The sequence below is a fragment of the Bos taurus genome, chromosome 16 (genome assembly GCF_002263795.3).
Source record: "Bos taurus isolate L1 Dominette 01449 registration number 42190680 breed Hereford chromosome 16, ARS-UCD2.0, whole genome shotgun sequence".
Taxonomy (NCBI): Eukaryota; Metazoa; Chordata; class Mammalia; order Artiodactyla; family Bovidae; genus Bos; species Bos taurus.
This window is the reverse complement of record NC_037343.1, coordinates 19545822-19561903: the sequence shown is the minus strand read 5'-3', so window position 1 is coordinate 19561903 and position 16082 is coordinate 19545822. Positions and strand designations below refer to the sequence as shown.

The 16082-nt window shown below is 37.5% G+C and overlaps 1 protein-coding gene across 1 annotated transcript in view; it reads left to right on the top strand.

Annotated features, from left to right (window-relative positions):
- The window catches only part of USH2A (usherin), a 923574-nt gene that overhangs the window by 254003 nt on the left and 653489 nt on the right, over window positions 1-16082 (top strand). Inside the window, exon 20 of the mRNA NM_001191425.2 lies at window positions 14142-14372. Coding sequence (NP_001178354.2) covers window positions 14142-14372 — 231 coding nt within the window. The remainder of the gene's footprint in view (window positions 1-14141; window positions 14373-16082) is intronic.

Below are 16082 nucleotides of genomic sequence, written 5' to 3'. Positions count from 1 at the left end.
ACTCTCGTCTTTTCGTAGACACAACCTGAAAGAACTGAATGGGGGCATGCTGGTCCCTAGAGACTAGACAGATCCTGGAGATGGAAAGTGAAAAGCAGGGAAGATGTCTGTAGAATGGCATCCTTCCTGCTTAAAGCACCAGTGATTCCATCTGTGTGAATATTGTCCTCAGTGGTTTCAGCAAGAGTTCCTGTGGCGTGGAACTCACCCCCTCCCAGTGCTCTATGCCCTTGTTTTAGTCTCTGGTGAGGATGCTTAAGGCCACTCTATCTACTGGAGGGTGAGTGGAGCAGAACTCATCTAAGCCCTCTCAGTGTTCTCTCTCTGCCTTTTTATCCATGAGAACAGAATTTGGAAACTTCTCATGTTCTCTGAAACCCATGAGATGTGCAAGTTCATTGACGTTTTCAAATAAGAATTTACTTACACATCTAAGGGAAAAATGATAAGCCAGAATGCCATGACTTGAATTTGGGCTCTCAATGGCACCCACTCCAGTACTCTTGCCTGGAAAATCCCATAGGCAGAGGAGCCTGGTAGGCTGCAGTCCATAGGGTCGCTAAGAGTCGGACACGACTGAGAGACTTCACTTTCACTTTTCACTTTCATGCATTGGAGAAGGAAATGGCAACCCACTCCAGTGTTCTTGCCTGGAGAATCCCAGGCACGGGGGAGCCTGGTGGGCTGCCGTCTATGGGGTTGCACAGAGTCGGACATGACTGAAGCTACTTAGCAGCAGCCGCAGCAGCTAGCTTTATGACTATAGCTTTATGACCTTGAGTAAATTGCATAATCTCTGTGCCTTTGTCTTCCAAATTACAAATAAGGATACCCTATATTTTAGTGTTCTCCTGAGGAATGAAAAGAGTGAATACATGTTAAATATTTAAGGCAGTGTCTAACACAAAGTCAAATCTCAAAACAAATTATTTCTATCAAGATTTTTGTCATAATTATTACATAATCTTTTTGTTAGTCACAGTGCTTATAGAATTTCTGTTATCAAAGTCATGAAGTTTTACTTTGCAACTTTGTTTCCATAACATTATTTTAACATAAATGTAACAATGGAGAGTCCTAAAACTAAGGATTGAATGACAAAAGTAAGCTGTAGGGGACTAACATTGAAAAGCATCATTTTTCAGTTCTGTGAGGAGCATGTTGTCCTGAATTATGACATGTATTTCAAGATTTTGATCAAAAACTGCACATTTCAAATTTGTTGTTTACAGTATAAAATTAATAATGTGCTATAACATACCATTGCTATGTTTTGTTGTGAATGCTCGATTCAGTAAGTTTCTATGAAGGTTCTAATTTCTAATTTCAGGCATTAGGAAGTGGGGTGAGCTCTAATAGAAACCATTCACGCTTTAATGATGTCTGTATTAAGATGTTGACATATAACAGGTAGGATGAACACCTTGGGGGAAAGGATAAAAGAAAGCTATTGGAACAGAGAATATGAGATAGGTGACTGATTTAGCAGATTGGGAAATTATGCCAGGTTAAATGGCATTTGAGGTGGACTATAAATAATTGGTAAAGTTGTTTGTAGATATTTTTTGAGTTTATATCATGTGCTTGTTGCTGTTTCAGGTGCTGTTCCATACTGACATGATGAAAGCTGGGGGTTGTGATTTCTCTGTCAGTAGAGTATAGTAGAGATTAGAAGAGAATGTGGAAATAGAGTCTGGTAGGCATTCCAAGGGGGATCCCCTGGTGGCTCAGCAGTAAAGAATCTGCCTGCCAGTGCAGGAGATTTGTGTTCAATCCCTGGTCTGGGAAGATCCCCTGGAGAAGGAAATGGCAACCCACTCCAGTATTCTTGCCTGGGAAATGCCGTGGACAGAGGAGCCTGGTGGGCTACAGTCCATGGGGTCACAAAGAGTCAGATACGACTTACTGACTAAAACAACAGGACATTCCAAAAAAAGTCATGAGAAAGTAAATTAGATAAATAGAAAGAAATATTAGAAGCATGAAATGGAATGCTTCAAGGGAAAGAAATCCACAGGTTAAGAAGAGGGAGGAACTGAAGATGACAGTAAATATCCTAGACCATGGTGACGCCACTAAATGTAATGAAGAAAGACCAGATGGGAGAAATAAAGCCATGAGTTTCAGTTCAATTATTTGAACAAAACATATCCATGACAATAATAACCAGCCAACAGCAGAAAATGCAAATCTGGAGCTTAAGAAGGATGTAAGTTTTATAATTGTCTGCATATAAAAGGAGGTAAAACTATGGATGGTGATATATTAGTGAAGGCAGAGAAAATACAAAAAAAAGTTTACACCTCAGCCAATGCTCACATTCTGGGAGAAAGAGAAAAGGAAAAATTAAAGGAACAGAGACATGATCAGAGTTAGGTATAGAATCTAGAAAGAGCACTATTCAAAAAGTCAAGGGCAGAGAGAATTCTAGAAGGAGAATGTCAGTAGAGTCACAGACAGTAGGGAAAGGGAAAGAAATGTAAGATACAAGGAATGTGGGGTCATTGATGATCCCCTGGGCAGCACTCTGATTAGCATAGTCAGAGCAAAAGCTGGGAGGTAAGAAAAGTAGACAGTTGCAGAAGATGGTAAGTTTTAAATGTGTAGTTTTTTGTTCTTTGCCAAAATGTTCCTTCTACTCAATTTCCATAAAAACATGCATTAATTTTGTTCACATGTGAGATTCTTTCTTTTCTAAGAGAAAAATTAGTGTTTTCCTGGAAAAATTTTTGTTTCTTGGTGTCTTAATTTATCTTGTCAGCACTCTATGACTTTTCATCTGCCAGACAGGGAATGAAGTCAATTACATGACAAAAATATGGAAAATAATTTTTGCTCGCCACTTGATTTATGGTAAAATGCATTGTTTTCAGGGGTGTTCAGGCCAGGGAAAATGGACTTGTTTTTATTAGAATATAAGGAAAACCCCGGAAATTACAGATCCAATATCCTTCTTGCCTCTGTTTTCAGTAGATAAATAGGGTATTTCTTTTTTTTTTTTTTTTAATTTTCCTAGGATTAAATGTCTGTGTAACTGATGGATTTTAAGTCATAGAAATAAACAATGAGAAGGTCAGTGCTTTTGAATGGTCAACAGTTTGTTGTAGGAAAGGAATAAAAGTTGACTTGCAGCACTATGACTTTTCTTGCTCTGTCTCTTCTAGTAATAAAATTATGGTTTGGAGGATACAGAATTCCAATAGATTTGTGGGAAATTTAACTCTAAAGTCTAAATGTAGTTCATGTGAGTGAATTGCCAAGGATCAGAACAACCATTTAAAAACTTTGAAAAAGAGCACCATAAATTGGAAGTAGTATTCAGCTTTTCTGAAGTGCCGAATCACGAAAATATATTTTTTTCCTTACACCTCAGTCACAGAAATCCAAAAGATACTTGTTAGATATGTCTGTTTCATTAAAAAGCCTGAGAATTGCGATTTGCTGTCCTTCAAGTATTTTTTCGATTAGATGTATCATTAGAATTGGCACATTTCGTCCGGAATGTTTATCACTACTCCTTTAGCTTTGGTGCCCATGAACAGTTCCAGAACTGATTTGAGAGAGGTACTCTCCCAGGAGCAGCTGCAACTCTATTGCAAAATCTTCAAGAAAGTGTGATGGGTGGCTTTGGAGTTGCTTCTGGGTTTATATGGGTCATGATCTGACAGACTGGGCCCTTAGAAGCTTCTAATCCTTTTCTTTAAGATTACCCTTTTAATCTAATAACTTTGTACATTTCCATCCTTTGTGAATTAAGTACAAATTAAACCTTCCTTCAGAGAAATTCCTTTTGGAGATCCATTCCTGGAAGAACGATGTCCTATTTCCTTTACCCATCATAAATTGACCTCTTCACTACAAGCTTAGAAGTGCCCATTTCCCATTAAGCAAGTAATTAGTGGTGCATTAAGTTTCCTGTCTGAATCCATCCAAAGTAGAATGTATGGGTTGTTTGCTGCTGGGTTGAAAACACACATTGTTTTGTATGCAGGTACATAAGTCTTTTCTTTGTGAATAGGACCCAGAGTGATTAAACAAGCACTTTTAATATGTTAATTTATAATTTTAATTACAACAATCTTGTATATATAGTCATTAGTGAATACTAATATAAATATTTTTCTATCTTTTTATTCATAATGCATAAACCAATCATCCAGTTACTTCTCTGAGGTTGCCTGTTTTTGTTTCATAATACAATCTTTGTTCTTAGTTATGAATGCATTTTGTTCGTTCCTGTCTTGAATAATCCCTCATTAAGCCAGTCACTTTCTGCTCCATGCTAAAAAGGAAAAATTATCATGCAAATGTGGCATGCCATATTAAAAAGCACATTACCCAACACTTTTGTTGCTGTCCTTCAATTAGTTTCCCTTCTTTGAATTTAATTCCATTTGTTGTTAAACTACCAACTTGATGTATGGACTCATGAATCTCAGGCTGCTGCCAAGAAAGTGGGGGGAAAAAAAATCAAAGCCTCTTCGAAGAGCTGCAGAGGCGAGCTGAAATGAATTTGTTTCACCTTTGACAAGAACACTTGAACAGCAGTGAAATCCTCTGCTGATTCAACTTGGCTAATTATCCAATTATTTATTTCAAGAATAAAGGCTCTGTTTTACAATTAGAGAAGTGTAAGGCAATCTGAGAAATTTGGTAATGACAGCTGACTTAAGTCACTTCTAAGATAAACAGTATCTGTGCAAACTTGTCTCACCCAGTCTTTTTAGGCAGCCGTTCTCACGTCTTAGCATCAGGGAAATCCTGAGAGTAGGAGGAAGGGCTGGTTTTGTTTGTTTGTTTTTCTCGTTCAACAACAGAAATTATTTTGCACTTCTAACCACCATGTCAGATTTCCATGGCTCTCAAGCAATGTTAAAGTTGTATTTCTCTTGATTAAAAGCTTTTGGTTCAAAGCAATACTTTTTAATTGCCTAATGATATAAGTCAGTTCTTAGGAAAGAACCGCACATTTAGGAGTTCATTTGCAATATAACTGAAAAATTCATTGCATGGCAGTAAAACAATTTACTGTTAATTACAAGGAGAAGAATTTGCTGTAGCATGCTCACAGATTGCCATGAATCATGCAGCACTCCTAGAGATTTATAACAGATGTGTAAGTGGGATGAATTAGCAGGGTTTAATAACAGAGACACAAATCATGCAGACTTCAAGGAGCTTTAATTGATATACTAGAATGTGACGGGCATGAATCACTCAGCCATTCAACAGCACTGTAACATATGGTCAGCTCAATATGCTGCATCTGAAATCGGTTGGTGAGTCGTTGGTTGTCCCATATGGTAGAAGCAATATATTTTTCATGATTCAAAAAATACATCCATTTTTTTAAAAGAAATTTGATTGCAAAGCATGTTTGTTATTGAACAGTCACTTGAATGCCAAACTGGGTTTTTTTTATAATGATTTTTTTTTTTGACATGGCGGCTTCCCAAAATAAATAGCAGCTACTACTTGTAATACCAGATCGTTGGAGACATTATGAGAACCAAATTGGTGCTTGTTGGCAGGCTTGATCCACAGTAAAACCTACAGAAGAGTTCAGCCGATGAGAGCTGCGATTGTTTGGGAAATCCTTCGGATTCTGGCAAAGTAAACCAAATGAAACGGATGATGTCAGTCTCAGAGAAGTTCAGGAATGCCCAGATTTGCAATGAGAATAGATGGAATTGAATGAGAGACCTTTACTTAGCAGGGTAGGAAAGTGACTGGGATAACACTGGAATCCATAGTGTAACAATTGGATACAACATTTTAAAAATCAGCCTCTTAATTAAAGGTTCAGTCCTCTGGGAGCATTCTAAAAAAAATCCTGGAAGAACATTCATCAGTGGTAGCACCAATCTCATGTTATTCCTGAATGATTATTTCAGTGTAGGAAAACAGGCAACCCTGGTGCAGACCAGGAGCTGGGAAGATGCAATATCTTTCTATGGAAACTAGAATCTGGCAGCTTTGGACAAAGCTTGCGTAGCATTAGTAAATCTGACAGACTTGAAAAAGGAATATTGCAGCCTTAGAACTGTGGCTGCCAGAATTTAATGTCAACAATTAAAATTTATTTTGATCCTTACCTACTGTTTATTACTGTTTGTATACACAACAGACCTTACTAATACAGACATGCACTATTAGATGGAATTACCATCTGTTCAGAGTGAAATGCTGGCATCTGTCTTAGACGCTAAAACTAAAATGATATTATTTCTAACAAAACAAAATTAACTGCTTTTTACTCACCAACTTTAATGTTGAATGTGTGCTGTGCCCAAGGAAAAGGCTTGTTGATACTCTGTGTAGTGGCCTCTGTTGCCGGGTCTGCATTTAGATAAGTGACTTTCATGAGACCTCTGTTGACCTTTTTGGCATAGCAGAAATGGAATGTAGAAATCACACTTTGTGATACACTGTTTCAGTTTTCTGAGGTATTAACCATAGTGAGGCATTAAAACAGTACAGTCAAAATGTGTAAGAATTGAAATAGACTATTGTATGCAAAATATTTTGATATGTCCTAAATAAACGCAAGGGAAAAGGTACATTGAAATTCATGTGAACGAAGTTGCCATACACCCACAGTGACACCTTTAGGAAAAAATAAACTGTTATCTTCTCTGCTGGACTACTTTTAATTTCCTCCTACACTGACACCTAGGAAAGATTTATACTCAGTACCCCCGCCTTTATTTTAAGCCTAAGTAAGAGATCTCTAGCTTTTCGAAGTTAGAGAATTTGGAGTATCAAGGACAATGGTAGTTTCCATACTAATGTAGGATCCATGATGCTACTTTCTGAGAAGCCTGACTTCAGTTCTGTATATCACAAAATAATAAATTCTGTCACACTAACATTTCATGCATGTACACAGTGCATTAACTGTAACTGTAGTACATCTATTTGTTCTAGAGGAGACTTGAAAATGATTAAAAAATCAATACTTTGCTGTCAGAGAAGCAAGTGTTACGATGCATTTAAGTAGTTAATTGCATAAGCCCCATAAAAGCTTCAAGTTTGGGTAGGAAGGATGCCATAATTACAGTCCAAGCAACTACCTTTTATTAATGGGGGACTTTAGGGAACAATGCTTGTTGTCATTGCTGCTGCTATGTGAAGTTCAGAAATCATGGCTCACTCCCTTTACGTGTAGGATGCAAGTTGTGTGCAAATTATGGAGAATCACCAGTATGACAGCTGGCTAAGGTAGTGTATATTCACCAAGAAGGTGATTCGCCTTAAATTCTTGAAAAGAAATGCTTTCTGGACTTTCTTTATATCATAAAACACATAGAAAAATCATAATATTTGTGTGCCATGGTAAAGAACAAGGTGACTCAAGTTGCAGGGATAAGTTGGCTGGGTTCCTGGAGGGATGAGGGACCTGTATGTCCAACAGCCCTTCATGATTTACTCTTGAGAAGTACTACTTGCAAATGTTCAGCCAGAATTTTCTAACTGGAAGAGATCAAAAGTATAATCGGGTCTGTCCTGCTCTTCAATAAATGAGATACTAACCAGCAATTCTACCCCTGAGTATATATCTGAAATACAAAAAGCACTAATTTGAAAAGATGCATGCACCTCCATGTTCATAACAGCATTATTTATAATTGACAAAATATGAAAGCAACCAAAGCATCCATCAACAAATAAATGGATAAAGAAGATGTAGTACATATCAGTTCAGTCACTCAGTCGTGTCTGACTCTGCGAACCCATGGACCGCAGCACACCAGGCTTCCCTGTCCATCACCAACTCCCAGAGCTTGCTGAAACTCAGGTCCATCAAGTCAGTGATGCCATCCAACCATCTCATCCTCTGTCGTTCCCTTTGCCTGCCTTCAATCTTTCCCAGCATCAGGGTCTTTTCAAATCAGTCAGTTCTTTGCATCAGGTGGCCAAAGTATTGGAGTTTCAGCTTCAACATCAGTCCTTCCAATGAACACCAAGGACTGATCTCCTTTAGGATGGAAGGATGGACTGGTTGGATCTCCTTGCAGTCCAAGAGACTCTTAAGAGTCTTCTCCAACACCACAGTTCAAAAGCATCAATTCTTCAGTGCTCAGCTTTCTTTATAGTCCAACTCTCACATCTGTTCATGACTACTGGAAAAACCATAGCTTTGACTAGATGGACCTACATATACCCAATGGAATACTACTCAGCCATTAAAAAGAATGAAATCTTACCAATGACACAACATGGATGGACTTGGAAGGCATTTGTTAAGTGAAATAAGACAATATTGTATCACTTATATATGGAATCTAAAAAAAATACAACAAACTAATGAATGTAACCCAAAGAGCAGCCACACAGATAGAGAGAACAAGCTAGTGGTTACAAGCAGGAAGAGGGAAGAGAGAAGTTTAGGAAATGAGAGGTCCAAACTATTCTGTATAAAATAAGCTACAAGGATATATTGTACAACACAGGCAACATAGCCAATATCTTGTAAATGGAGTATAGCCTCTAAAAATTGCACATCACTCTGTTGTACACCTATAACTTATATAATATTGTACATCAACTAAACTTCAATAAGCTTTTTTTTCCCCTAAAAAATGAATGTGTGAAATACTTAACAGAGAGGCCAAATAATGGATTAGCCAATGTTCCATAAGTAGGGTCTTAAAGGACCAGTATAGAACCTAAGGTTTCTCCTTTCCAGATCAGTTCCACTATACACCTCTCTTGAAGAAGACTAGTAAACAAAAGGAGAATGGGAAAATTGATGCTGTTCTTTCCTCAGCCATAGAATAGGCCAGCCAACAAGATCTAGCTGAGTGCTGGGAGATCTCAGAAAGTCAGGAGAAGACTCCTTTCCTCTTCTGACCCTGACTGGAGAGTGCTTGCTCACTGGAAAATCATGGCTTCGTGATCATCCTGGATATCATGTCTGAGTCCTGGTCCCAGTGCCCTTTTTCACAGGTGTTTGTGGCTAGCAGCATTTGGCAAATCACATTTCCCGTGACGGTTTGCATCTCTGAGAAAAAGTCAGAATCATTTTTCACTGACAAGATGCCTGAGGATGTCATATATTAGTGTTCCCCTTATACCCCTGAAATGAGGAAAGGCTGTTTATTCCTAGATTTCCATCTTCCTTGTAGTTGAGGATGCTTTAAGATATTGACACAGCCATGCAGTCTTCATAGACAACAAACTCTTCCTTGAAAACACGGATTTGATTTTAAAGAGGTGTCATCAGCAAGAGCTTCTGCTCATTTAGTCTTCAGTTCTTATCCTAAGATGCTCAAACTCCACACTACATAAATTCTGCGAGTGCAAATTTATGCATTATGATATGCTATTAATCAGATTATAAAGTAATACATGCTGCATAAAAAAGAATATATATTACAGAGTGTTTTTTAAAAGAATGATTATAAGTAGAAGAGCGAGACTAGAAATTGGATTACAGAGTTAATGCAAAAAATACAAGAGCATTGTAATTTTATTCCAAGTGGAAACAGAATTTGAATCTTGTTATTCTTTGAAATGATGGATATTGAAGTTTGCATTTATAAGAGAATTTTCTAAGTAAATACAGATAGGTTCTGAATGTGAATGAATTGAATCATTTTATAATATGTAATCTTAAAGATACTTTATTGGGTCATAATAATAGTGTCTTGTACTTATATAGAAATTTGCCTTATAAAACCTAACAATTATATTGTTTTTAAAAACTTATTTTCAAGGTGTCTTACTGAAAATTTATTCTTATATTGTCTGAGAGAAACCTGAGTCACATAATTTTGAAGTGTTTTTCTAAAATCATGCAGAATTGGATTAAAAAAATGTGAAATATAATCTCTAGAAGGTTCCAATGACTTTTCCATAATCCCATAATGTCTCTTAATTTATTGCTTTGTGATTAACAAATTTATACCTATAATCCATCCACTTTGGTGATCTGAGATTTAATCTTTTATTCCCTGGTCTCTTAGTGAGTCTAAGTTTGTATGCATGTGTTTAATAGTTCAGGAGTATCTGTTTATCTTATTATCATTCTGTTAATACTTGTGAATGTGTATGAGACCAGTCTCATTTAGTTGATTGAAAATTCCCTTTCTGATACTAAGGGAACTCTGAAGATAATGACTAAGTGCTCATCCATTCAGCAGGGCTGGAGACTCCAAGTGAAACTATAAGAGACAGCTGAGAGGTGTTTATTTATTTTTAAACAAGTGAATAAAATACATACACACACATTCTAGTTCCACTCCTCTGTAGTTGACTTCCTAAGAATATTGTCACTGCTCAGTGGAATAATTCTGTGAGTCTAGAAGAGATGCTTGACTACTTGTTAGAGTTTAAATAGTCAACATTAATTTTAGTGGGTTCTCAATGCAGAATTGTCCTTATTGATTATAATCATTTTGTCATAGTTTTAAAATTGCATGTTCTCAATTTTAGTAGATATTAAAACAAACACCCTCCACCCCCCCCCCAAAAAAAAAGCCTACTGAGTTGCTGGCATTCCTTTTGCTTTGATTCTGAAATTATATTCTTGATTAAGAAGTGATTATTTAAAAAAATGAAACAAAACAACAACAAAAAAGAAGTGATTTTGGATGATGTATCATTGGGGAAAGGATTTTGAATAAAATAATGGTACAAAGCTTTCATTATCTCCTTCCAGCTGGGTGATTGGAATAAAGTAAAAGAGTATCAAATGTCAAGCAAATGGGACCTTGAGAATGAAGCTGATTTTAAATAAGTTTGTTTTCTACATCTAACTCTGTAAATAATTTCATTTGTAACATATTTTTTTGGATTCCACATATAGGGGCTATCATATGATATTTGTCTTTCTCTGACTTCCTTCAATCAGTGTGACAATCCTCTAGGTGCATTCACATTGCTGCAAATGGCCTTGTTTCATTCTTTTATATGGCTGAGTAATATTCTATTGTATATATGTACTGCATCTTCTTTTTTCATTTCTCTTTTGATGATGTTTAGATTGCTTCCGTGTCCTGGCTATTGTAAATGGTGCTGCAATGCACACTGGAGTACCAGGGGGAAAAGGGGTGGGGATAATTGGGGTACTGGGGTTGATGTATATCCCCTGCTATACATAAAACAGGTGACTAACAAGGACCTACTATATAGCATAGGGAACTCTTCTCAATACAATGTAATGACTTGTATGGGAAAGTGAAAGTAATAGTGTTAGTCACTCAGTCGTGTCCAGCTCTTTGCGACCCCATGGACTGTAGCCCGCCAGGCTCTTCTGTCCATGGAATTCTCCAGGCAAGAATACTGGAGTAGGTTGTCATTCCCTTCTCCAGGGGATCTTCCTGATGCAGGGATCAAACCCGGATCTCCTGCATTGCAGGCAGATTCTTTACTATCTGAGCCACTAGGGAAGCCCCTATATGGGAAAAAAATCTTAAAAAAAGAGTAGATGTATGTTTATGTGTAACTGATTCACTTTGCTGTATAGCAGAAACTAACATTGTAAACAACTGTTCTCCAATAAAATTTTTCTTAAATTTTAAAATAAAAAGAATAAAATTCTTCTGCAATTAAGAAGTACAGGAGGTTTATTCATGATTTCATTAAATAGTTAAAATGGAATTTCTATTTTCAACACATCAACTATGTGTAATTTGTGATTTGCTAAGTCTTTGCTGTCCAACATGGTAGCTATATATAGTGCTACTGCTGCTACTGCTAAGTCACTTCAGTCGTGTCCGAATCTGTGCGACCCCAGAGACGGCAGCCCACCAGGCTCCACCGTCCCTGGGATTCTCCAGGCAAGAACACTGGAGTGGGTTGCCATTTCCTTCTCCAATGCATGAAAGTGAAAAGTGAAAGTGAAGTCGCTCAGTCGTGTCCGACTTTTAGCGACCCCATCCATGGACTGCAGCCCACCAGGCTTCCCTGCCCATGGGATTTTCCAGGCAAGAGGACTGGAGTGGGTTGCCATTGCCTTCTCCAATAGTGCTACTTAAATTTAAAATTAATAAAATTAAAAGTTCAAGCCCTTAGTTTCAATAGACACATATCAAGTGTTCAATAATCATATATGGCTAGTGCTTATTAGACAGTACAAATCGAGAATATTTTCACTGAGAAAGTTCAATTGAACATCTCTGAAATAGATGATATTTTTCAAACTGAAACATTCAAGTCTTTGTATCCCAGGTCATTAGGGAACCTTAAGTGGAATACAGAAAACATAGGAGAAATACTCAAAATTCCTCTTCTGTGCTTCTAAGTAGCAAAATTTAGACACTCTAAAAAGATTGAATTGGTCCTTCATTGTTTCTCTGAGCCCAAAACTCAGAAATCTTTGACCGTCCTTCCTCCCAGTTAAGCTTATAGCCAGTGATGGCTTGCTGAAGGTTTAATAGAAAGATGGAACTCCAAATTCTGAAGGTGAGCTTAGTGAGAGAAGAAATTTCTGCGTGGCTTAGCTTTTTGTTTTGTTTTGGATTATTCTGAAGAGAAATCATAGGATATAGAATGAAATCTCTGAGAGCCCACCAGTTAGCTCATTTTTGGCAAAGAGTAGTAAAGGAAATCATGCATAAATTTATATAAGAATAAAAATATCACATAGTTCACAGTGGCAGAAGATGAACAAAATTGTTAATTATCTAAGTTGTTAAACTTTTTGCTCAGTGCACTTTCTTCTTTACTAAAAGTGAAAATAGAATCACAATTGTTTCTCTGTAAAAAGCTGGCCAAGCTTTCTAGAAAGTAACAAATGGTAATTGCTCTAAGTTGATTTAAGGTGAATTTGTTTTCTTGCTTTAAGGGTATTCATTTTTATTCACATCATTTTAATTCACATTTATTGAAACAAAGACTTTGTGCCTATACAAGGCTGTGTTAATACAAGTGTAAATCACAGTCCACAGCTTTAGTTTGGGTCCATAGTAAATAAGCTGGGTGATTATGACATGTGATTTTTTCCTTCACTTTCACCCCTCAAATCCAGCTGACACACTTACAGTGGATATGAATCTCATCGTACAGACTCTTTAAGAAAATAAAAATCAAAATGGGCCTTCATTTGCAACAACTCAGTTGTTAATCTGATCCATTTCCAGTAGGTTTTAAGGGAAGTCTTAAATCTATCCCTCTGAAGATTTGCCAGGAGGCTGCACAGAATTTCCAGTGTCCCTGAACCTCAGATCATGCCGTGGACCCAGCATGCATGTGAGCATGGGATACTGACTGCCCAAGGCTCAGGCTCCTGCTACTGGTCGTGTGGTCTCTTTAGGACCCTCGAGGCTGCCCGAAGCCTGTGGTGCCCAGAGAAGAGTTTACAACCCCCTGAGCTCTCAGGCTCATTTCTTCCACGTGGATGGTTTGTTTGGTTTTCAGAGCAGTTTTTGCTTATTTGTTTGTTTTAATTTAGACCAGTTTCTAAGCTTTAAAAAAATCAGAAAATTACGTAAAAAATGACTTTTTAAAAAACAAACTAAAAGATTTGGTGACATTGGTTCGTCATTCCCGAGTCATCCATTGGCTGGCATGAGTTGGTGACCATTTGTCCCCCACTTGGTTCTTCTCAGTCCCCACACTTTCTCTCATCTCCCTAACTAGCCCATTTCAAACATTTCCTTTGCCTGTTTGGCTTCTGTGGATTGCAGCCCTGACCTGATACCACATTAAGACGAGGGACACTGCCCTTTGTGATCAGTAGCCACTGGCTGGTAGTCACTGGCTACAGGATTCACAAGGGATCCTGTAGCTTCCACTCAGGCAGGGCAATTCTCTAGAAAATGGAGCAGCCATGAGCCACTAAATACCAAGCACAGAAGATGAAGCACTGAAGCACCAGCTTGGGAAAGGGAATCTGGGTGGGGCAGCAATAGATTCTATAGTGTCTGTTAGGTAGCAAGAAAGAATAGAGAAAATACAAGAAAAAACTTTGCTTAATAAAACTTTGTTTAATATTTGTTAGTCATCTAAATTTTCTTTACTTGCCTTTAATACAAATTATATCTTGAGTTTTCGGTTTCTAGAACCATAGAAATCCTTGAGACCATAATTGATTTAGAATATGCTGTACACAGATGCATGTGAACATATATGTACGTAGCGGTGTCTAGAGATGGAAGCCAAGTCCTTGAAAGTAATAAGGGTTTTCTAAAATTTAGCACCAGCCCAACTGAGGCCGCCTCTGGTTGAAGGAATCAACAGCACAACCATGCATCTTAGGTGGCTGGCACCTGAAGAGCAGAATGGACCTTCTCCTGTGTATCAACTGGAAAGGAGAGAGCCATCCCTACCGGCTCCGAGGGCCATGGTGATGAAAGGGACTCGCTTCACAGGACATGGATATTATAAGTTCCCCAGCTCCACTCACCCAGTCAATACAGACTTCACGGGTAAGCGTGCTTGATGTCACTTTCCTTATGAGGCACTTAAGCCCCCAAAGTGTTTTCTATTATTCTAATATTCCTTTACAGTGAGTTTTTACTATGCCTGTTTTTAGAGATGCTAATGTAGTCTTTTTATGCTTTAGCTTGATTGTGTCGACATACTTTTCTTTTTAGTATTCTGGGGGCGGGGGTGGAAAAGAGGGGTAAGTGGAGGAAAGAAAAGAAAGAAAATGATGTGGGAAGGCAGCCTTATTGGATCAAAGTATGTGCTGGACATGATTCTTGGATGCTGTTTACCAGAATGTGTTCCTCAGAGTGGTCTCTTCCTTTGTGGAAAAGAGTTCTGTGGCAAATGAGTTTGAGAAATGCCCCATGCTATTGGAGATGCGTAGTACACATGGAGTTATTACAGTCTCTGAAAAGAAGTGTAAGAAATCTATTTAACTTTGTTTAACTAACTATTCCTAGTACGTATTTGATGTAACTTTTTTTAAAAAGGTAACAACTGTTCATACCCTATGTTCTATTGAGAACATTATGGGAAAAAGTAATTTCAGGGAAAGCCTACCTTCTGTGGGTCAGAAGTAGAGTAAGGCCAGTGAAGCACACTATTTAAGGCACCAAAAACTCAGTTGTCCATGTAAACAATATTTTAATACAATATTTTTCAAATAAAAATCAGTGCAAAAACCCCCAGTAAAATATAAACATTTTCTTGTTTTTTTTTTCTATTTTCTTTTGTCAATTAATTTTTATTCTAGTATAGTTACTTTACAATGCTTTGTTTCTGCTGTACAGAAAAATGAATCAGCTATACATGTATATATATATCCCCTCTTTTTTGGACTGCCATACAATTTAGGTCACTACAGACAACTGAGTAAAGTTCCCTGAGCTATACAGTAGGTTCTCATTAGTTATCCATTTTACACATAGTATCATAGTGTATATATGTCAATCCCAATCTCCCAATTCATCTAACACCAGATCCAACCCTCACTGTGTGAGCTAACCTCGTGTGTCTTGCTCAGTTCCTGATTTTACAGATATTATCGTCTGGAAGTCTTTCGCTTTATTAATTACAGTTTTTAGAAGCACTGTTTGACTGTAGGTATAGAAAATAGTAACTATTCATAATACACAGTTTACCATTATTTAAAGAATTTGAAAAGTGTATAATATATATGATTCTATAAATTCAGAATGATATTAATTTAACTCCTGAGAACCTAATTTTGGAGCAATAGCTAGACTTTCAAATATTGCATATGTTGAGGACAATGAAATGGAACTTGAGCTCTGAAACGTAGGTGGGCTGTCATTTTATTTTTACTTAAAGTTGTAAATAGTTTGCTTTTACATGAGGCTGGCTGCTGATGTGTGTTTGCAATGAATCATGATTATACTCTAGCTGTGATATATTAAGATTAATATATTAAGAGTAACCACTGGCCTAGTACATCCAGCTCCTCCGTGAGTATTAGAAATTCAATCACCGAGCTCCCTGACAACACTCAACTTCTGCTTACTATTCATAAAAGTCAAAGAAAGGAATGAAAAGAAAACATAGGTATATAGAAAAGAACCTGTGGGTAGAAAGTAAAAGACTTTCTCTCCGATGGAGCTGGAACTGCCTTCCTGGTCCAGCCTTTGGCTTGTGGTGTGTTTCTTCTAGGAATCAGCCTTCTTGCCATTCATCTGGGTAGCGCTGCGGCA